General features: G+C 40.4%; 1 protein-coding gene across 2 annotated transcripts in view; it reads left to right on the top strand.

Annotated features, from left to right (window-relative positions):
- The first annotated feature begins 1864 nt into the window (after positions 1–1864).
- MED13 (mediator complex subunit 13) overlaps positions 1865–22691 on the top strand; it is a 76559-nt gene continuing 55732 nt past the window's right edge. For both annotated transcript variants that reach the window (XM_050928761.1, XM_050928760.1), the window contains exons 1-2: positions 1865–3598; positions 6036–6270. In XM_050928761.1, coding sequence (XP_050784718.1) covers positions 3533–3598; positions 6036–6270 — 301 coding nt within the window. In that variant the 5' untranslated portion in view covers positions 1865–3532. The remainder of the gene's footprint in view (positions 3599–6035; positions 6271–22691) is intronic.

The following is a 22691-nucleotide window of genomic DNA, read 5'->3' as shown; positions in this document are numbered from 1 at the left end:
TTTCAAATTTAAAATATAGCTAATAGCAATAATATATACGGAGTCACATAAAATAATAAAGCTTTAAAGTTTGTATTCTACCTGCAGTCTATTGAATGTGATAGAATAGACCCACGATGATAGGCCTAATAAAATGTTGACTATTAATTTTACCTTAAAATTTTTTTTTTATGTTACTATAGTACCTCCACTTCTGAACTCTGAATTCGTACTGCTTTTGCAACTACATCCATCCACTACCATAGGAACAAGCCTATTCTACCATGCATGCTAAAAAATATTTTTCTCAAAATGAAGCACAGTTCTGCAGCAGGCTGGATTTGATGGCTATAGAATCATGGAATACATAGAGTGCTGTTCATGCCTATAATTTCTAAAGAATTTTAAGATGCAAAACACACTCTGTAAGTGCAAAGTACTGATTTGTTCTTGTGCATTGACCTTTATCAGCCTGTGCCAAGATTTGGAAAAGACTTGAGTCCTTCTTTCCAGTAAAAACAACAAGGAGTCTGGTGGCAACTTAAAGATTAACACTTCTTTCCAGTGTGCAGGAGGAGCTGATAAGACTTGGATTTTGGGCCCCATCCCTGGGTTACTAGTGGATGCTACAGGTAAGGTTGCCAAGCCTCCAGGATTGGCCTGGAGTCTCCAGGAATTAAAGATTGTCATGTGAACAAAACTGGCAACAGGGTGACCAGACAGTGAGTGTGAAAAAGCAGGATGGAGGGCATGGGGGGGGGTAATAGGAGCCTCCATAAGAGAGAGACCCAAAAATGGAGACTGTCCCTATTGGACTGGGACATCTGGTCACCCTAGCCTATAGGTGGGTATGTTGGGTGAGTGATGGACCTGGGGCTAGAATCTGAACCCATTTGGCATCACTGGTTCATTCACCGGCACGTCCACCAATGTAATATACGCCATCATATGCCAACAATGCCCCTCTGCTATATACATCGGCCAAATTGGACAGTCTCTACGTAAAAGGATAAATGGACACAAGTCAGACATTAGGAATGGCAATATACAAAAACCTGTAGGGGAGCACTTCAATCTCCCTGGCCACACTATTGCAGACCTTAAGGTAGCCATCCTGCAGCAAAAAAACTTCAGGACCAGACTTCAAAGTGAAACTGCTGAGCTTCAGTTCATCTGCAAATTTGACACCATCAGCTCAGGATTAAACAAAGACTGTGAATGGCTTGCCAGCTACAAAAGCAGTTTCTCCTCCCTTGGTTTTCATACCTCAACTGCTAGAACAGGGCCTCATCCTCCCTGATTGTACTAACCTCGTTATCTCTAGCTTGCTTGCATATATATACCTGCCCCTGGAAATTTCCACTACATGCATCTGTTGAAGTGGGTATTCACCCACGAAAGCTCATGCTCCAAAACGTCTGTTAGTCTATAAGGTGCCACAGGATTCTTTGCTGCTTTTACAGATCCAGACTAACACGGCTACCCCTCTGACATTTGGCATCTGTTTGGATGCTGCGGGGATGCAAAAATGGATTACTCCTGTGGGGGATTTGAATTAGCACTTTGAGTGGGGAGTCAAACCCCAGCATGGTAGGAGCTGGGGAGACACAATTCCACCCATTGTCAAATGTGAGGCCTTGTGGTAAAGTAGGATTCGAACCAGAACTTTGAGGTTTAAATTAATTTCAAACGTACAGCTTGCCCCACTAGATGGCGCTCTCTCAACGAGCAGTGAGCCCGACTTTCTCAGCTCCCTAGCGCTGCCGGAGACCCTAATGGCCGAGCTGCGCAACTGCAGCCTCTTTCCCTGAACCTCAACGGCGGCCATCGTTGCTGAAGCCCACGTGACGCGGCAGAGACCAATCAGGGAGCGGAAGGGGTCCTGGACTCTCGTCCCTGTGGCCGCCATTAAAGAAAAAGGGGCTCGGAATTAGACGGGAGACGAATCCCCCTCTCTCCCTGGAACGCGACATGGGGGTGACCCGCTGACGGGAGCCGGGCGCTCAGGATGCCGCGGCCGGGCAGCCGCCGACAGAGGCACCGCTGAGAGAGGAGACCCGCCAGCGGGGGCTTCGGGGCACCGACTGCGGCCGCCGCGTCCCTCTGTCTCCGCGCTCGGCGGCGGGGCCGGAGCGTGTGGGATTCGGCCCCCCGGCTGAGGAGATCTCGGGGTTCGGCCCCTGGCTGGGGAGATCTGCGGGTTCGGCCCCCCGTCCGCGGAGGTTCCGCATTTGAGAGGATTGGGGGTTCAGCCCGCCCTTTGGGAGGGCCCTCCCCCGAAGAGACTCTGCGGTCGGTCCCTCCCTCCCCAGCTAGGGAGATTGTGGGGTTCAGCCCTCATCACGAGACGTCTCCATCGGAAGATTTGCGGGGTTTGCACCCGCGGAGGGAACCCCTCGGCCGCGGCAACTTGGTGGGGTTCGGAGACCCACCTATCTGTGGGGATTTCGTGGGGTTCGGCTCAACTTTGGGGTAGGCCCCTGCTGCCGAGAGACTTCGTGGGATTCATCCGCCTCTCTGAAAAAACGGGGGCTCCCCCCCGCGAGAAAATCTGCCCCGAAGAGACTTTGAGGGTCGCCACAGTTTCTCTCTTCCGCTCCCCCCAGCCAAGGATCTTCACGCACAACGGAGAATATTTGGGTCTCCCCCTTCAGATAAGAGGACTGTCGAGGAGGGTTATGCTCACAAGAAAACATACCTCGCTGGGCTGCTGCTGAGGGGGCGTTCGGGGTCCCCTTCTCACTGAAGAACCCCCCTCCGGCGGATTTTGGGGTACCCCCGGGAGAATTTTACCCCACTCTTGGGAATTCTTAAGATTTATCTAGTTTCTGACACTTGAAGTTTTTGTCTGATCTAATTTTTAATTTATTTGGAATATATTTTGAGAGGGAGAAGAATCTGACACCCTCGCTTTACTCTCTTCCCCTCGGACTCTTACCGACCCACAACCACTCAGCCCTAGTCATTCCACTATTTGCCCCTCTCATCTGGCGATTAAGAAACAAGAGGAAGAGCAGGGAGGTTGCTGGATTAATTTCCCCTGTTGGATTATTTATTCCTCAACTCCCTCGTTTGGCTACTGAGATAAAGGGGGGGGGGGGGCTTGAACCCATTTTACCTCCTGCCCCATTGGATTAATTACCCTACTTCTCTCCCCTCGTTGGATCAGCTACTGTCTTCTCTTCCCTTGGTCTTCGATTGAGTAGACAAGAGAAGCAGGGAGGATTGTGTTTCTTAATCTCCCATCGTTGGATTATTGACCCTTCTTTTCTCCCCCTGATATTGTCTTTACCTCCTGTTTTGGCAGAAGAGGAGGAAAGATTCTGACTCTTTTGCCCACTTTTCACTGCTCCCCTCCCCCCCGTTTGTGTCTCAGTGTGTAAAATCCCTTATTTAATTGTGTTGTTTGTGCGTGTGTAACCAACCTCTTCCCCCCCCTTTCCTTCTGTGTGTCTCCCTCCCCTCTATCTCTCTCAGTCTCTCTCTCTGTGTCTGTCTCTTTCTTTCTTGTCGGAGGCTGTGGGATAATGGCGTGTGGGTTGTGGCTGTGAGGATGAGTTCCTGCTTCGTGCCGAACGGGGCCAGCCTGGAGGATTGCCATTCCAACCTTTTCTGTCTGGTAAGTGTCCACCAGCTGCAGACACACTATTCACAGAAGGAAAGATTTTTTTGAGGTGGGGGGATGGAAGGGGTAGTGGAAGCAAAGCAGCCATTTTTAGCATAGCTTCTGCTAGATGAGTCCTCAGAGTAGGCCCTGCCTGGAACCAGCCAGCTTTTCTATGTCCCCCTGTTTCTCTCCCCCCCCCACCCCCGTTGGCTATGTAATATTGTCCTTCCCTCCTTCTCTTGTCTTTTCTGGCTAGTATTACCCCAACACTTTGCTTTCCTCTTCTGTTTCTTTCTCCCCAACTTTTTCTGCTTCCTATTAATCTTTTTAGCTATACCTTCTCATATCTTTATTTTAGTCCTGGCAGGAGGTGGTATGTAGCTCCACTACTCCCCTTTCCTCAGGCAAACTTTCTCTGCTTCCTCTCCCCCTGTAGTGACGCCCCAGAAAAATCTCAACTAAATCCCCACTTTTTCCTTTGCTTTCTTTTGTCTATCAGTTTTCTCTTTAAACTGGTTTTGGTGTTATATTTTTACAAAGGCACATGCCATCCTATACTTGTGTTGTGCACCATTTCACATCCTTATGTTCTTTTACCGTTAAACTGTTAATCTTCACGTTTGACAGCTCCTAAAGACAACTTGTTTTGGATTGGAATATAGTGCACTTTCTTTTGGCTATGGGGATTCATTTTCCTTTTAATGCAAATTAATTTGTATTAGGCTGACTGGTATTTATTATTATGGAGGCTGTTTTAAGTAAACCCTGTGTCTGGTTGTTCTTGCTGGTATATTTTGGGGGAGTGGAATCTGGGCAGCTTGATCATGTCTGCAGGATACCAGTATGAAGGCTGCATCAGGTCTGCAGCTCGGTATGAGCAACATCTTGTAAGTCTTTCAGAAGTACCAACTGTTGCAAATTCCTTAGCAACACTGAGTCTGAAGCCTTATCTTCCTACTGCGGTGGTGGAGGCTACCCTATTAGATAAAACTGTGCAATAATCTTAATTATTGTGTCATATCTGGGGGAAGAGGAGAGATTAGAACCATGTGGGAGAAGGAGGGATGGTGTTAGCAAGGACCCCCCCTTGTATATGCTTGTTTATAAGGCTGAATCCATTTGGCTCCTCCTGCCATGCATCTTGAGTCACTTTTCCATTTAAGAAGTGGTCAGGGTTTAAACCTTGATCTCTTTTGTTTACAAAGCAACACTGTACCATAGTTCAAGAATAGAGATTACTTGTGCTAATAGGAAGATATAGAGCAAAACAAATTGTTGTGGCTAACAGGATAATAACTTCAGTTTCAGACTTAAGTTAAATGCATTTTTTTTGCAGAAAAATAACATGATTTAATTTTGGGAGTGGGAGAAGGGGAGAATATGATGGCCTTGGGTGCACTTGAAAAATTGCAGCTTGACCTATTCCCTCTCTGTAAAATAAAGAATTGTTGTTACCAGTAGATCTTTCAAAGCACTGGTTGTTAAGGGTGTTCACTGAAGGTAGATCTATTATATACAATTTTCCTGAAAGCATTGTGTAATTTAAAATGTACAGAGTGAGCATACATGCATAAGATCAAGGCTAAGGAAAAAAGTGTTTGCCAAGATACATGATCAGTGAGGTAGTGGGTGAGGTAATATCTTTTACTGGACCAACTTCTATTGGTGAAAGAGACAAGCTTTCGAGCTACACAGAGTTCTTCTTCAGGTCTCTTCTGCATAAACCAACACAGCTACAACAACAGTGCAAACATTTTAAGAACTTGGTCAGTTTTATTGAAACTTTGCTTCTGGGATATGAATACTTTCAGCGATTATTTAAAGATAGAGGTAAAGCAAGGTGCAGGTCATAGTTTAGGACAGGGGTTGGCAACCTTTCAGAAGTGATGTGCCGAGTCTTCATTTATTCACTCTAATTTAAGGTTTTGCGTGCCAGTATTACATTTTAACTTTTTTAGAAGGACTCTTTCTATAAGTCTATACTATATAACTATTGCATGTAAAGTAAGTAAGGTTTTTAAAATGTTTAAGAAGCTTCCTTTAAAATTAAATTAAAATGCAGAGCCCCCTTGACTGGTGGCCAGGACCCGGGCAGTGTGAGTGCCACTGAAAATCAACTTGCGTGCTGCCTTCTGCACATGTGCCATAGGTTGCCTGCCCCTGGTTTAGGATATAAGGTGTCGTCTTCATCCTCATATTCAACAGAGTACAATACATTTTAGAAATTATTTTGGTAAATTTCGCTTAAAAGCATAGGATCGTGGATTTTTCTATTTTTCTCTCTTTTTAAAATCACAGAACTAGAGTTTATATCTGGTAGCTTTTTGCCAAGTGTCCTATTTGCAACTTCCTTCTAATCAAGGAACTAGAAGTAACTTCAGGATTTAGTAAACCTTGTTTCCCCCAAATGTTTTTCACCTAATTTTTTTTTTCTGTTCCTCTTCCACAGGCTGACTTGACTGGGATTAAATGGAAACGATACGTATGGCAAGGTCCAACATCTGCCCCAATTCTCTTTCCGGTAACGGAGGAGGATCCCATTTTGAGCAGTTTCAGTCGCTGTCTGAAAGCCGATGTACTGAGTGTTTGGCGGCGCGATCAGAGACCTGGACGCAGAGAGTTGTGGATATTTTGGTGGGGCGATGACCCCAACTTTACTGATCTTATTCATCATGACCTCTCAGGTAAAAGGGAACGGCCTGAACAAAATCTAATCAATCAGTCAACAAAGGGATGCTATCTTCCATACTGAAAAAGTTCCCACTTTATCCATTGTAGTGTTTATAATGACATACCGTTTATTTTCTGTAGTGATATGTCATTCTTACAACCTCTATCGCCTTGAGTTTATGGTGGTGAGTGGGGGCCTTCTAGGAAACCTGATGTGCTATGATTGTGGAATCTTATCAAAACTGAACTTCTGTCTTGAGTTGTGTACTGATACTGTATTTAAAGTGGCTGTTTCTACTGAGAGAAGTGGTGCTAGATATTCATGGAGAAATTTTTTGTGCTTTTTAATTTTTTTTATCCTATGCTTTTTGAAAACTAAAGTGAGTCAAATTTGGATAGAATTTTCTCTTTAAAACAAAGAAGTGCACGACTCTGTGGCAGTGGCTTAGGTGTGGATGATTTAATATTATTAAAATGTTTTGGTATAAACTCATTTGTAGGTGATCAGAATTTATCTTAAATCTCCATGCCATTTTTAAGGTATGAGGGGAAAAAAATTAGGGAACCAGATGGGGTTGTCTCTGGAAGTATAAACATGGTCAAAATTTTCAAAATAAAGGTGCCTAAATAAGGCTCCTCAGGGAGCAGGGAATCCTGAGAATCTTGTATATTAAGACTTCCTTGTTTTCTTTCAGAAGTGCTGTGTCTGTTAAAGTAGGTTACTGTCACCATTAAAGGTGATGATGACTTACACTTCTGAAAGTCAGACCTTTCTTATTTGGGTGTCTGAATTTAGATTTTGGTGCCTAACTTTAGGTATCTTATTTTGAAAAATTTGGCTTAGAAAATAAAATCATAACACGTACTTTTTTTTAATATAATCTTGTTGACAGATGACTGCTTCCTGTTTTTGCTTGGAGAGTTAATTTTTAAACCACTACTTTTGTCTACAGTCTCCCCAGTAGGCTTACGGATACTTATTTTTATACAGAATTATTAAGAAGGCATATTTGTTGTTCTTAGACTTTAGAATAATGAAAAGCATTCATATTGCAGAATTTAAAATGAAGTCTAGTTTTGGTATGTAGTGCTTTTGTTGAAAATGGAAGTCTGTGAGAACTTGTTCTTTTCAGGGAAACATTTTCTATTTGATGAATAAATGGTACTTGAGAGAACTAGAATACACTAGTAGTCTCTGTGTAATTTTGGACATACCAAAAAGCAAATATGAACTTGAAGCAATCTGATTTGAAACAGTCTTGTAATCTGTAGAATTTCCATATGTACAGCAAGTTTATAAGAGGGAACTTCATGTTTTATGCAACAAAAATTATATTATGTACTGGAAAAGACTCAAGTACTAAAATTACAGATGTTTCCGATATTGTATTTGAGTTAGCAGGAATTGCAATAGTGTTGCTACTACTAACAGTCCTGGAAATGGAAATTTCTCTTATGGAGTAGTCAGCTACAACTTGTGTAGTTTGCCCTATGAATGTCGTCTGCCCAGACCTGCAGGAGCCATCTTTTGTTGGGTGAGATGTAACTTAGATTCCATGCTGTTTTTGTCCTGGGCTACTCCTGAGTAAAGACCAACACTTGCGTAGAAGTGTCAGTGTAAGTTTTGGTATGGTGTTGGCTGTTATGGCATCGAGTGAGACAAGAATATTAGATTTTTTATTTTTTTTTTAATAGATCATGAGCATGAAGTTAAATCACAGGTTCACATAGTACTGAGCCCAAGTTTCCAAACATGTCTGCTGTATTTAGTGTGATACATTTTATTTGGTCAGTATCTAGCATTTTTTAAAGTCACTCACTTAAAGTAGTAATCAGGAGGAACCTGGTAAAAGATACATCAGCCTCTTGGGGGATAGCTTGTAGTTGAATTCTCTGAGCTAATGTCTGTGGTGTTCACAGATTGTCTTCCGGACTTCAGAGTAGATGGGCCAGCATATGTCTTATCTAGAATTAGTGAGGCGCTCATACAGAATTGGTTGTTTGCTCAATCTTATCTTTGGGTCTGTCTTGGATATTTAATTTGTTTGGGTTGGGGATGTTTGATCATTGTTGTTGTGTGCATTTCAGTACAAGTTCTATTCCATACCAGTTCTGGCACAAGAGATTTTTGGTTTCCACACAGATTGTGAGGCTAACAGCTCATGACTTTGATCTTCCTGGTGGTTAAACATGCCTGACCTCTCTCATTCCAACAAGGAAGTTAGCCTTCAAAAGCCATTATCAGCTGTTACAAGGTTCTAGTCAGCTTGGATCCTTATAACCAGAGCAATTACATAGATGATCTATAAGAAATGAAGCAGTTAGATTGGGGAGGGGGTAGCTGGGACATTGCCTGAACCCTGTCCTTTTTCTATGCAAAAACTTTGTTATAACTGAGCCCAAACAATATTACTTGGCCTCATCCATAGACATAGCAGTGAATTATTGGTTAGCGGATTTTTTTTTTTTTTTTTAAATCCATTCTGCTCCATCCTTGTTACGCTGCTCATGGAAAAGATAAATTGCTTCCAGGATGAGGCCTGCTATCTGTTGTTCTGATCCTTGCTCATATTGTTTGGTGAAAACAGTGTGTGGCTATAATGAATTACCAGGCATTATCAATGCTATTGCTTAGCAAATTGAGGGTGTTGACCATCGTTAAGGAGGAATGGGGAACTCCCTTATGTTTAAGAAATATCCTTCTGATGCTAGAGAATATGCCACTTATTGCTGAGTGACAATCCTCTTTTAGGAAAAATGATTTGAGAAGGCAATAGTTATTCAGTTCCAGTCCTGCTTGGATAGCAGTAACAGTCTAGATTGTCTGGCCTCCCCTTGGAGTTGAAACTGCTTGTTAAGGGGCCATAAATCACTGGGTATGTGAAACTTCTTGGCAGCTTTTGATTTGCCATGAATTGTAGCTTAACATTGCTTGTGTTTTGGAGGTGCTCTTCGTGATGAACAACTTGTTGAAGGATGCCATATGTCATATCCCTCAAGGATCTTTCTAAAAACCTACAGGGTCTCCTGGCAGGATAATGTCTAAACATAGTGGAGTATCAATGTTTTTTATGTGACATGCAATTGTGTATCTCTTGCCCTGTGGAAGTTCATTCTCTGCGCTGGCAGACTGTCTGAATGATTTTGCCAGCTGGCTGTATCTGAACTCTCTACATTGAGCCTTGGGTATAAGTCTTGTTGCTGGTAGAGGTTGTTGATGTGAGGGGCTCTACTCCTTGTTTCCCCAATTTATGAGGGGATTTATTCAGAGGTAGTGACTGTGGTTAAGAATTTTCATGTCTTTCAGTCACACCTTTTCTAAAAGTGCAATATCAAATGTTCTAGGAAAACTATTTAATCTGCTGTACCTGTGGCAACTTTGCAATGGTATTGTCTTGTAGCAACAGTGAGGCGCGATCATAGTAAATCCCTCCCTGCAAGGCTTAAAGTAGAATGTCTCCACTACATAAGCTTGTTCAGAATGCTGCAGCATTCTGATCTCACTGGCTTGAGCAAGTGTTATAGTTATAACCATAGTTATATTATACCTTCTCTGTGCTCTTCAAAGTGTCTGACTATATAAATACGAGGGTTGAAGTTGATAATGTTGGGTTTTAAGTGTTATATAGGTCCAGATTGTGCTCAGACCTAATTCTGAGGCAATATTTGTACTTCTGAGTTTCGCTCACTTTTTAAGGATTCCACTATTGTGCTTTTGGCCAGCAAGTTACACCTTTATTGTGGTGAATGGTATAATGTGGAACTCTTTTTCCCTCCCTCTCGCTTAGTTCATATCTCTCAACTACTAAAAATATCCTTTTAATTTGCATGTTCTTCACTACTTTTGGCCCTATATTTACAAACTTCATCCTTTTTTGTACTAGACTCCTTGTTTGTTTGTACAGCATGCGTTGGTGGGAGAGTAATTTATAAATTACTGTTTAGTCTTGGCTCTGCATTAGACTTATGGGAAGGTGCAAGCTATAGGAAGGACAACGGTTGATATCTAAAAAATTTTTCAGAAGTCTATGCAGACATGCATATTTGTCCTTCATGTTAAGAATGACAAGCAGTCTTGAGCTATTGTGGCTTCCAAATGACAGCAGATATTTCTGTGTCTTAGGCAAGGAAGTGAATAGTGCACAGATTCTCAAACTTTCATAATAGGGACAGTGTTGTAACAGTATGTCCCATGGATCCTCTCCACTCCACTTCCAAATCATGTGGACCAGTTAAGTACTAAGGTATCTTTTTAGCTTCTAATACAGAAACCAGTGTAATAGCCAACATCATGTGACCAATCACTGTTCTACAGGCTCCTAGCAAGTGGTCCACTAAACAGTTTTGAGAACCACTTCACTAATAGTTTACTCACTTTATTGGCAGGGCTTGCTTTTGACGTATACTCTTCTGTTTGATAAATGTCACACTACAAAACTTTGTATCAGGTGTCAATATAGTGAGCCTAAGTGTCTATATGTTACAGTAGGTAGCAATAAATCTTTCTCATCCTCTGCCTGCTTCTAGATCTTTTGCCCATTAAAGTTCACTGTACAATATGTTCTTAGCATTTTGGTGTCCTCCATGTGGAGGCATGTCAATTCCACCAAAACTCTGCTAATAAGCATTGCTCAGTGCTGTTTGTGCATTCTCTTTACAGAACATCTTTATTTGTTTTGTATCTTGCTACTTGATATGCATAATAGCTTGAAGGTGCTGTTTGATTTAAATCTTTCCAGCGCTTTGCTGTGCTGGCGATAACATGTCTCTGCTTCACATCTGTGGAGTAAGGTGAAAATTGCTACTGCATGCAAATGTGGACTTTCAGCTCAGTTGTTCCAGATTGAATATCCTATGCAGAATGTGACTTTAGAAATTCAGGGAAAAATTCCTTGATCACAGAGGATGGTGTTTATCAAAACTCCTCCAGTGTAAGTGAAATCCATCTGTATGCATAATTACTCTCCACACTAAAAAAAATAATTTTTTTTTGGTCAAGTTTAATGTGGCTAAATGTCCCAGTTTATATTTTACACTTGCTTGCAGTTTTCTCTTCTTTGTGGCATATGTGTGTTCTGCACAGTGTCAAAACACAATGTTGCTGTGTCTGGCTTGACAAGCTAAACTTGATCTTCATGAAAAAGTTACAAAGGACTGAAGCAATCTTGAAAACCCTATAAGCAAGCACAATATGTACTCCACAAGTGTAAATATTCTGCTTTTATTTTCCTCTGGGAGGATGGGTAGGGAAGGTAAAAAATATTGATGAATACACCTATAGGTAATATACACATTGCATTCACACTTTTTGCAAAGACTTGACTTTTCTTAAGTGTTTAGTTTGTGTCTTGTTGCAAATATAGTGACAGTAGATATGGTATGATATATTTTAGTAGAATATGTGATCTTGGACTGTAGCTTATATCTGAACTGTTGCTCAGTCAAGGAAACTGTCCAAAAAGTGTGGATGCCCAGAGGCTGTTCTGTGGAACACAAATACTTTTTTTTTCCTAGAAATAGGATTAAAGTGTGTTGTTAAATGCATTTTTTAATGGGTCTGCTGCATTTGGGCATACTTAGAACTTGTTCTTACATGTGAAACATCTACTGTGTGTAATACACAGTAATTACCATTTTCATAATAAGTGATGTAGTGTAATATTTTCTTTCCCTATTAATATTTTACTTTAAAAAAAAATACAAACGCAACCCCTCACAAACAGGAACAATTTATAATACATAAGTCTTGTGTTAACCATTTGGTACCTTAACTATAGTTGAAACATTTGCTTTGTAATATGAACATTTAAAATATAAATCAATTTGTATTACATAGTTAAAAATCCAATTAGTTTCAAATCTTATTCTGCCTTATTTCATGTACAGAGGGGTTGAAAAAAATTATTAGAATAAGATAAAGAACAGAAGGAAACTTTAGAGGGGGGGGAAAAGAGAAGAGGACAGAAGGAAGTGGAGCAGATCAGAGGAGGTTATTGCAACTTTTTCTGATGGTAATAGAATCTTGAACTCTTTGTCACTCAAGTTAACTAGATAATTATTACTTTTTAAACCCAGTAATGGTCAGTATCTTTCAACATTTAATCCTTAATGTAAATTAAGCTTTGATTTAATTTTGGAATATTTTTTGTTTTGTTTTAAATTCTAGCACTTGGCTTAAGGCTTTATTGTATATTGATGCAGAATGAAATTGTAGTAAGTGTGTCAGCTGACAGCCTCTCCTGTCCCCTCCACCACCATAAGTTGAGTTTTTAGTACGGTGTGTGGTTTGATTAAGGCAAAACTTTGATTTATACAGTCTATATTTATGATTGGGCTATTAAATGAGAGCTCTTAAAACAGTGTTGAGCAACCTGCGGCTTGTCAGGGTAATCCACTGGCAGGCCGCGAGACAGTGTTTACATTGACCATCCGCAGGCACGGCTGCCCGCAGCTTCCAGTGGCCGCAGTTCTGCGGATGGTCAATGTAAACACTGTCTTGCTGCTCGCCAGTGGATTATCCTGACAACCCGCGAGTTGCCCACCACTGTCTTAAAGGAAGTTTGTTATTTTGAGGGATCTGTGGAGAGGGAAGGTGAGCAATAGGCTTTTTAAAGGCTATGCATAAAACCTGATACAAGAAAGTAAATGCAAGAAAATGTACACGTATGCTGAGAAGTTATTTGTTTTTCACATAATGTTAAAATGGTCTTTCAAAATGCCAGGTGAAGTCGTTTGTGATCTGCATAGTTTGCTGTTGCTTAAAACACATTGAGGTCTCTCTCAATATATGTTAAAAGTTTACTGAATGTTGAATATAATGTAAAAATAGCTTCCTGATTTATTTATCCTCTTCATAGCTGAGATTGCAACAACTATGTCTATTCGTGTTGTTTCTGAGTCCTGGTTTGCACTACAAAATTAGGGATTTTCTAGACCCCTGAGTGATGCACTTATACCGACCAAACTTCTAGTGTAGACAGTGCTGTGTCAACAGGAGGGCTTCTATCAACGTAGCTACCACCTCTTGGTGTGGTGGAGTATCTATGCCACAAGAGAAGCTCGCTAATTGGCATAGATAGCATCTTCACTAAGTCCTACGGCAGTGCAGTAAGTGTAGACAAGTCCTGACATACTGGAGGAAATAAAGCTGTTGGATTTTGATGGGTTCTTGGAAATTATTCTTTAACATGTTGAATATTCGAGTCCTATGTTACTGGTTTTTAAAGTTTCAAACCTGTTTTATATTACTCCAAGTATACATTAAGCAAAGGATGGTTTACAGTAAAAGGATGCTGACAAGTAACAGTTTGGCCACAAATCTAGATTTCTTTCTTTTTTTTTTTTTTTTTTTGGGTAGCAAAATGTTTTACAAAATCTGAGTCAGAAACACTTCATGACAGCTTTCTTCAAAACTTACTGCAAGTTTTTGCATTAATCAAACCATACTTCTACACTTTGCAGCAATAAGCTGATCCTAGAGTACCTAAAAGTAAAATGGACTGTAAACAAAAATGAAACTGACTTTCATTGGGTCGGGTCTAGACTGAGGTAAACGAGAGTAAAGAGCAAATCCGATGAAAGCAAACTAGATTTTTAAAATGGTTTCGGTTCAGTTTCTGGTGGTGGCAACTTGAATAAGTAGTTTACTTTAAATATGAAATATGAACTATTTTTGTCCTGGCTGTTGTTTTCAGTAACACTCCCTCCATTTTATAATTTTAATTTCACTAAAGACTTAGATTTATTTTTTAAATTTTAAAGATATATGTTCAGAGTGGGGCAAAGTTTAAATGCAGTACTGTTTGGGAATGAAGTATTATTAATCCAGAGGCGAGGAAGCAAAATGAAAGTTAATCTTGTTTCGTGGATTATGATATACACCGTTGCTGGGAGAGCGAGGAGAGAGACTAGACTGGTAAAAGTGATAAGGTGGATTTTAACCTCAGGGTTGCCAGAAAAAATCTGGTTATTTGAAGGCTTACCATCTGAAGACTCTTCAATGGCTTATGTGAAGTGATGGTCTCAGTCCAGGTCCCAGTAGACAGGTGCCTATATTATCCTCACCACCACATTATTAGGGCCCTACCAAATTCGTGGCCCTGAAAAACACCTCACGGACCATGAAATCTGGTCTTTTGTGTGCTTTTACCTTATACTATACTGATTTTTATGGGGGAGACCACAGTTTCTCAAATTGGGGGTCCTGATTCAAAAAGGAGTTGCAGGGGGTGTCAAGGTTATTCTAGGAAGGGTTGCGGTATTGCCACTCTTACTTCTGAGCAGCCAGAGAGCGGCAGCTATTGGCCAGGTGCCCAGCTCTGAAGGCAGCGCCTGCCAGCCACAGCACAGAAATAAGAGTGGCAATGCCATACCATGCCTCCCTTACTTCTATACTGCTGCCTTCAGAGCCTGGGGGCCGCAGAGTGGCGGCTGCTGACTGAGGGCCCACCTCTGCAGGCAGCAGCACAGAAGTAAGGATGGCAGTACCATACCATGCCATCTTTCTGCGCTGCTGCTGGCAGTGGCTCTGCCTTCCTAGCTGGACTCCTGGCTAGCAGCTGCCCAGCTCTGAAGGCAGTGCTGCCACCTGCAGCAGCGCAGAAGTATGGGTAGCAGTACCACAACCCCCTCCCCACCCCTCACAACTCCTTTTTGGGTAAGGACTCCTACAGTTACAAGACCCTAAAATTTCAGATTTAAATAACTGAAATCATGAAACTTACAATTTTTTAAAATCCTATGACTGTGAAATTGACCAAAATGGATGTGAATTTGGTATGGCCCTACATACTATTTATGCTACATAACTATTCTGGAACATTATACTTCTACTGCTTGTACAGTTCGTCTATTTTTATAGCACACTGAGTGCCTGTATTGCAACAGTATAGTTTGGGGTGGCCAAACTGTGGTTCGTGAGCCACATGCGGCTCTTTTACCATTAAAGAGTGGTTCATGGAACTTCCCCCATTCTCCACCTACAGGACTAGGGAGGAGGAGTGATGCAGTAGGGGCTTCTGCCCAGTGGGGAGATGGGGCCTCAGGGCTTGATCTCTATGGGGCTCACCTGCCAGGGCTCAGCACTTCAGCAGGAGCCCGGCTGAAGCCCTGAGTCCCATCCGGCGCTTCCTGTGGGCTGAAACCCTGAGCCCCGGCAGGCACGCCCTGGCTCTCAAACTTCTGAAGATTGTCATATGTGGCTTGGAGGGTCACCCCTGGTATAGTTCTTGATGCTGAACTTGATTGTGTACACGTACAACACTTCAGATTAGCGTTTTCAATAGGATTAAAGGGACATCAAGGCTTCTCTTAAAAACACCCTCTCCTCCCTCTCTCTCTCTCTCTTTAAAAAAAATTTTTTTTGTTCACCCTTAAATCTAAGTTACTAGTAACTTCTAAGATTATACTAACTGAAATAGATTAGAGTACAAATATTTTCCCTCCTCCTATTTGTCTTACTTTGTGCATTTTGATGTGACTGTGTACAGTCAGTTTCACTGTTTCCTTGTTACTTGGTTTCCCCTGTTGCTGTGAGACACAGAGCAACCTGGAAGAGAAACTTAAACCAATGTAAAAAAGTTGGCAGGGTGACTTGGGCTGATGGTGTGCTTAAAACATTTTTTGAAACTTTAGTTCAAGTTGTTTATTTTTTCACATGGACTTCAAGAACATTTTGTGAATGTGAATTAGTTTTTCATTTACGCTGGTTAACCTGATCGTGTATATATAACCTTGAGTATGCTTATTTATTTAAAAAAAAAAATAAAAACTTTATCCTATTTAGCCCTCCTTTTTTTTTTTTTTTTTTTTTTTTTTTTTTTTTTTTTTTTTGTAGGGATATACAGACTAAGTAGACAGACTTTTTGTAGCTATTTACTGCCTAGAGAGAGAGTTTGTCTCAAACCCACTAATTTTAAAGCCTGAAAATACTATGCTTAAAATTTTGCATCCAACATCCTGGAAACCAGTGTCCTTTCAGGTGTAGTCTGCTAGATGACAGTTTTCATATCTAGCCTTGGGCTTGAGGTTCTTTTTCTTCATGCTGTGCTTCTGAGAGTAGAAGGGTAAGATCAGTTTAAAAAAACCTGCAGCAAAGCAGTGTTGCCAACTCTCATGATATTTTATTACTTAAAGCCACAGTTCCTGGTGACAGGTGATGTGGTGATCTCAGCATTCATTTAAGGAGAAAAAGGGTTTGTTTCTTGCCCTCTTGGTTGCAGAGAAAAACTTAAAATTGTGATGAGTGCACCTCAAAGGCTCAAAAACCAGAAGGCAAATAAACTTTTAATGTTTTGAGGTTTTTTTTTTTTAAGACACTCATATGAGGTTTGGGAGTCTGATTCATGATTTTTGAAAGAGATGATTTTGGTAAAGGATTTGCTGCAGGTTTCCTTCAAGGAAAGTCTTGCCAAGTTTTGCTATTGTTCTGGCAGAGACTGTTGCTCTGTGCTTCGCTACTTTCTCTGCTTATTCCATCAATGAGAGTCACTTTTATAGAACCACTCTTTCGTTTGTTTCCAAAGATAATTGCAGGTGCAGAGATTAAATAACTTTATTATTAGGATCTATGGAACGTCTCTCAAGGTCATTAATGCCTTGAACTATTTGCATCTGAGAATGTCACACTGATTGCCTGATGAAGAATGAAGACAGCCAGTCCAAACAACTACTTTAAAGTTTTAAAAAGGAAATATTTCAGTAATTTATAGTGATTATGACTATTGTTAATTGAAGAAACTTTGTTTCATGGCAAAACAGAACTTTGTATCCCCATAAAACCTAATTTTTAGAAACTTAAACCAGCTGAGCAGTTCCTCTGTACCTGGGGTCGGCAATCTTTCACACGCGGCTTCCCGGGGTAAGCACCCTGGTGGGCCGGGTCAGTTTGTTTACCTGCCATGTCCACAGGATCGGCTGATCACACCTTCCAATGGCCATGGTTAGCTGCCCCAGACCAATGGAGGCGGTGGGAAGTGGCGCAGGCCGAGGGATGTGCTGGCCGCCGCTTCCCGCCGCACCCATTGGCCTGGGACGGCGAACCATGGCCATTGGGAGGTGTGATCGGCCGAACCTGTGGATGTGGCTGGTAAACAGACTGGCCCGGTCCGCCAGGGTGCTTACCCTGGCGAGCCGCATGCCAAAGGTTGCCGACCCTTGCTCTATACAGAGAACAGAACTGGAATTTGACTTGAGTGCTTTAAGTACTTGGGGTTGAGATTTTCTGGTGTCTGTGCTAGCTTGTCTTCCTGTTCCTGCTGTTTGTCTTGTGGTAGCTCCTAGAGGTCTTAGCTAGATTTGGCCCCCATAATTCTAGGCACTGTACAATCACATAGCATATGCCACAATTACTCAAAACTTAATGAAAACGTATGGGACTGTATGTGTGGTTTTTGTTCTTCTTTTGGCATGGAGAAGGTGATATCTACTGGAGCATTTCTAAAACTGCAACTTGCTGTTGTCTGGGCAAACATTAGCAACTTGTTAATCCCTTTCCACAAAGCAGTGCTCTTCCCTAAACTAGGGAAACTGGGACCTGTATTGCTCCACCAAAGACAGCAACAGTGGAGGCTATGCAGTAAACAGAGTTCAGATCTGTGTTGTAACCTTGTCTTAGGAACTGTTTAAAGACAAGCCTGGCACTGTGTGTTGAAGCTTGAATTAAAATTATGAATGTTAATTCCAAAATCTGTCAAATTTGTCATTCATTTGTACAAATATAATGGTATGTTAAACTGAGTATGTATGGCATTTTTGAAAGCTGTTTGATTTTAAACCCATTAAGTCCTCCCTGTGCCTTCAAGATGATGTAAACTTGCCTTTATTTTGCAAGATACATATGTCTTGCATTTGATTATTACTATGTAGTTAGACTTGGGAGACTGTCTCCGGATCTCCCTAACTGAGGAGTCTATTCTCCCTCTGTGCATAAACTCCCATTAATGTTAATGAGAGTTGCATGCCCATTGGGGGCAGAACAGACCCTCACAGAAAGCATCAAGTTTTACCCAATATTCTCCAGATAATTAAATATCTTCCACCTTCTTCTCCTTTACTCTAAATTGTTTTGGACATTAAGTTCAGCCAGAAGTCTCGCTTGTGGGTTTTTTGCTTTGTTTAATTTAATTTAAAGATGAAATTTTACATATGGCTGACGAAGTACTTCTCCCTCACCCTCCAAATTTTGTACAATGCCTTTTATTTAGAAAGATTTATATTAAACTTATCCCAGGCCTTTTAAAGATGACTTGCATTCTGATTTCTGGGGAATTGAACACTTGTGGTACAATTTAGAAACCACTTATTTAAGAATAGAAACATTTGGATATTGGTATTTTGAATTGGCCTAAAAGTGTATTCATCCTTGCATGTCGTAATCAATGTTTGAAAGTATCCCACAGGCATTCCTTTCTGAAATTCAAAATCTAGTTTACTAGCATATACCATATTAGAACATTGAGATAATTCAGACACCATCTATCTTCTAGGTTTGTTCCTGTCAGGGAGAATTATTTTCATTAATTGGCAAACAATCAAGATCACACTGAGGTGTGGGGTGGAGGAGGGGCTACCTTTTAATAACGCAAATACTTAATTACCCTGGTTTAAGATTACACATGCTATTCAGTAATAATAAAGTAACCACTTTATGCAAAATGGTTCTCAGGAGCCAAAGATTTGAGATAAAGGGAAAGAATATTTAAAATAGATCCTAGTCTGATTCAGGATGCCTGTAATCTTCAGTCAGTTGTAATGAAGGTCTTTAATCTTCATTGTTTAATGTGATAGGTGAAATTAGATGCTCTCACAGCAAAACATGGCTGTCTGGTCACACCGAAGCTGTCTAAATTTGCTATTGAAATGATTGCATGTTAGAATTTGGCTAGTGTTGTTATGAAAGTTTATAGCAAGTTTGTTTATAACTCTAGTCTTCTTTTTATGACTTAAGTATATACCAGTATTTGAGATTGGATCTTCATGGGTATCTGTTTTTTAGGCACAGCCCTCAAGGAACAAAGGTCTCATTGAGACTGAGTTGATGCAGACTAGATTAGTTATGAATACTTGTATAATCCTGATAGCCTGCTAAATTCTGATGTTGACAAACTCTTTGCTTATGGATATATTTGTAGTTTTAAACAAAAATTATTGTTGATAGACTAACAATTTCTAGTGGCTTTGCAGGAAAATAGAGAGAGTGGTTATGTGTAGGAAAATATGTGGTTGGAAAAATACTCCCTTCCTCAAGTGCACACTTTTGACCATTTGAAATGAAGACCCTGAATTATTGCAATAGCGGCAAAGATTCATTTCTGTACCTTTCCTTCCCCTATTTGTAGACTACTACCCCAAAACAAAATGGGGCATAAAGACTGAAAATATCTCTTCTTAGCTTTATTTTAAATGGTGCTTCTAATTGATGCACAAGATTTTATTGTAAATTTGAGATCATTTAAAGGGCTATATAGAAATCAGCCATTTAACCTTTGAAATGGTGCAGAGTTTGTGCAGTTAAAGTCCAATACCATTAAGCTTTGTGGTTAATGTTTGTTCTGTTATGTTGCCTGTGTTTGCCACAGCTTGATCGGTCTGTTTTGAACTGCAAAGCTGCATGTATGATAAGATGTTCGTTCCCGAGAGTATTTGCATAATTTCTGAACACAGAAAAACAAGAATCTCCTTAGCTCGAACACTTTCATAACATACGGTTCTTAAACTTGTAAAGAGCAACAATTGCAGTGCCCTTATTCCAGACCAATACTTGTAAATTGTTTCTTTCGAGGTGGATTTGATTTAAAGCAAATTGATTTAAATCACTAGTCAGGAAGACTTGATTTAATCATGGATTTCTACATAAAATGCATTCTTGGTGGTTATAACCTTAATACGTATTCTTCACAACTCAGAGATAGCTATAGGTTTCATTTTTAAAAGGAACACACTATACATTTTAAAGTGATTTATTTTGAAAACTTTTCAGATTAGTTTTACAGCTATATCAGAAAATGATTGATTGTTTTGGTTATTTCATTTACCAAAGGTAATTGAAGCAGATAGTTCACCTTCCAATGACTTCATAAATATCTCCAATTCAACAGACTAATCATTAATATTTCGAGGATTTTCTTACCATTCTGTATTAGGAGGAGAACATCACTAGACAGACATTTATTGTTTTATTTAACTAAAACAACGACATTATGTATTCAACAGCAAACATATTATAATGAACAAAGCAAGCATATGAATTTTTTAATTTAGTTAAACATTCAAGTTTTTTAAAATCAGGTTTGTTTTTGTTAAAGTTGTTTAACTAAAATAGTTAAATGAAATATTTACCAAAAAAACCCCCAAAACTAAATCGACTGTCAGCCAGGTCAACATAAGAAACTTAAAATATTGGCTTCTGCAGCTAACTCAGTTGTCTTCACCTTCATTTTCCTATTTGTTCATAATCTGGAAAAGGAAAACAAGCTTTCCTGCTTTTTCAGGTCCAAAACAATTTCTCGATTTGGAATGAATTAGTCCAAAGGAAGTAAATATTTTTTTCTACACCGGGAGAAGAAGCTACTGCTGTTAAAAGTGAGATTATCATTTTAACAGTCTCTGAATCCAAGTGCTTATTGACTTCCACCAGTTCACTGGTGTGACTTTCTTTAAAACATCATCAGCAAACATATATTTCTTGAATGGTTGGCCCTTAGCTCTGAAGTTTGATAGTTGCCATTATGGAGGGATGATTGCTGGATGCATTTTATGCATTTTGTCAAAAATACGATCTCTAAATAAAAATCAATTTTTTAAAATCATTTTTATCCACCCTGGTTTCTTTAGTGGATTACTGTATTTTCTAGTTGGCTTTTAAAGCAAATATGTGTTTTGAAATTCTTGAAACAGCAGTTACTAATAAACTTCCTCTGAAAACAAGGAAATACAGAGTTAAAGTAATGGCTCTCAAACAAGTCTCCCACAATCATAAATATAACTGCTCCTTGGAGCTCTCAACAGTCATTTGTAGAGGAAGAAACAAACCTGACCTATCCCTAACAAAATCAGCTACTTCCAGTGGTGTGCTGTGTAGTGTCCAACACAATTCTCTTGTCATTCCTCTTCTTATATGTTCACTGAACCTAACTGGGTTAGCTGAGCTGTATTCATCCAGAGAGTCATTGCAGCAAGTTGCCAGAGCTCATGTTGCCATCTGAGGAGGGATGTAAGTGCAGCTGGAACCAGAATAATTGGGGATCTGTCCCCCTCCGAACTATTATGCAGGAGGCTTGCATAGATGATCACAATGGCCCTATTGGTTCTAAAAATCTAAGAATGTCTGAAAGGTGTGGGGCTTTAAATTTTAAACATCTGTACTATCATGGCTGCCACTATCGCCTCCAGAGACTAGTTGGTTAGTATGAACCATAGCATCTGGGAGCACTAGTGATGGACCAGGACTCCACTGTGATAGGTGCTGTACAAACACAGACCAAGTATGTGAATAAAAGGGAACAGAAAATTGCCTCATCCTGTTTGTGCTCTTGCATGTTCTCAATGCAACCAGAACTTCACATTTGTGCTCATTCACTTGTTGCTGTGCACCCTTTCTGCCATATGTGCTTCACTGTTGCTGGAGTTCCAGCTGTTTGCTGGCACATACATCACAGTGTACCACAAGTGTGTCAGAGCCTAATGAAGGCAGCGGAAATGCTAAGGATAGAGACTAATAGATGTTTACATGGCAAGTCTTTGGTTTGTTCTCAATAGATCAAGTGGTATAGTTTAGCCTTAGCTAGCTTGTGTTCACTAAGCCTGACCTAAATTTGGACTTTATCCTATTTAGTACAAAGTCTAAATGGTTTTCCCCTCACAACTCTTCACCCTCTCTGCTGTCTTCCAGGTGCTTGGGGAGGGTACAGTCCTATGAGCTCTCACAGGGACTTGTTGGGCTGCATTGCTCAAACAGGGCTGAGTTAAGGAGACATTTACCTTAACTCTCTTTCCTGGGTTTTGGAGGTTTATGCTTAGCCTCCCACCAATTCTGGAATGGCACATGGCAGGATTAGGTAACCTTAACACTGATCTAACGAAGTTTGTTGGTAGTGAATATTACTAGATCTTTCAGTAGCCTTTGATACTCTTGACCCTGAGATGCTTTTATCATGGTGTGACTGAGAAGAAATATTTTAAAGTAGCTCTACTTATTTCAGTTGGAGGGATCCCAGAACACAGTGATAGGTAACTTTTTTCCTTCCCAGAGGGCTCTCATTCCCCTTGTCACTTCTCATCCTAATTGGTGTGAGATAACGTGCTTCAGTGTCATCAGTATGTTTGTGCTCATCTTTATCAGTTGTGGGGGCTGTAAGGGAGAGAGTTCATTACTCTTCCAGTATTTTGGCAGAGAACAAGATCTGGATTAAATGTAACTACCTTAAACTCCTATCAG

Source organism: Gopherus flavomarginatus, chromosome 19 (assembly GCF_025201925.1).
Source record: "Gopherus flavomarginatus isolate rGopFla2 chromosome 19, rGopFla2.mat.asm, whole genome shotgun sequence".
In the NCBI taxonomy this organism is placed as follows: Eukaryota; Metazoa; Chordata; order Testudines; family Testudinidae; genus Gopherus; species Gopherus flavomarginatus.
The sequence above is the reverse complement of the archived record's forward strand: the minus strand, read 5'-3'. Positions and strand labels throughout refer to the sequence as shown.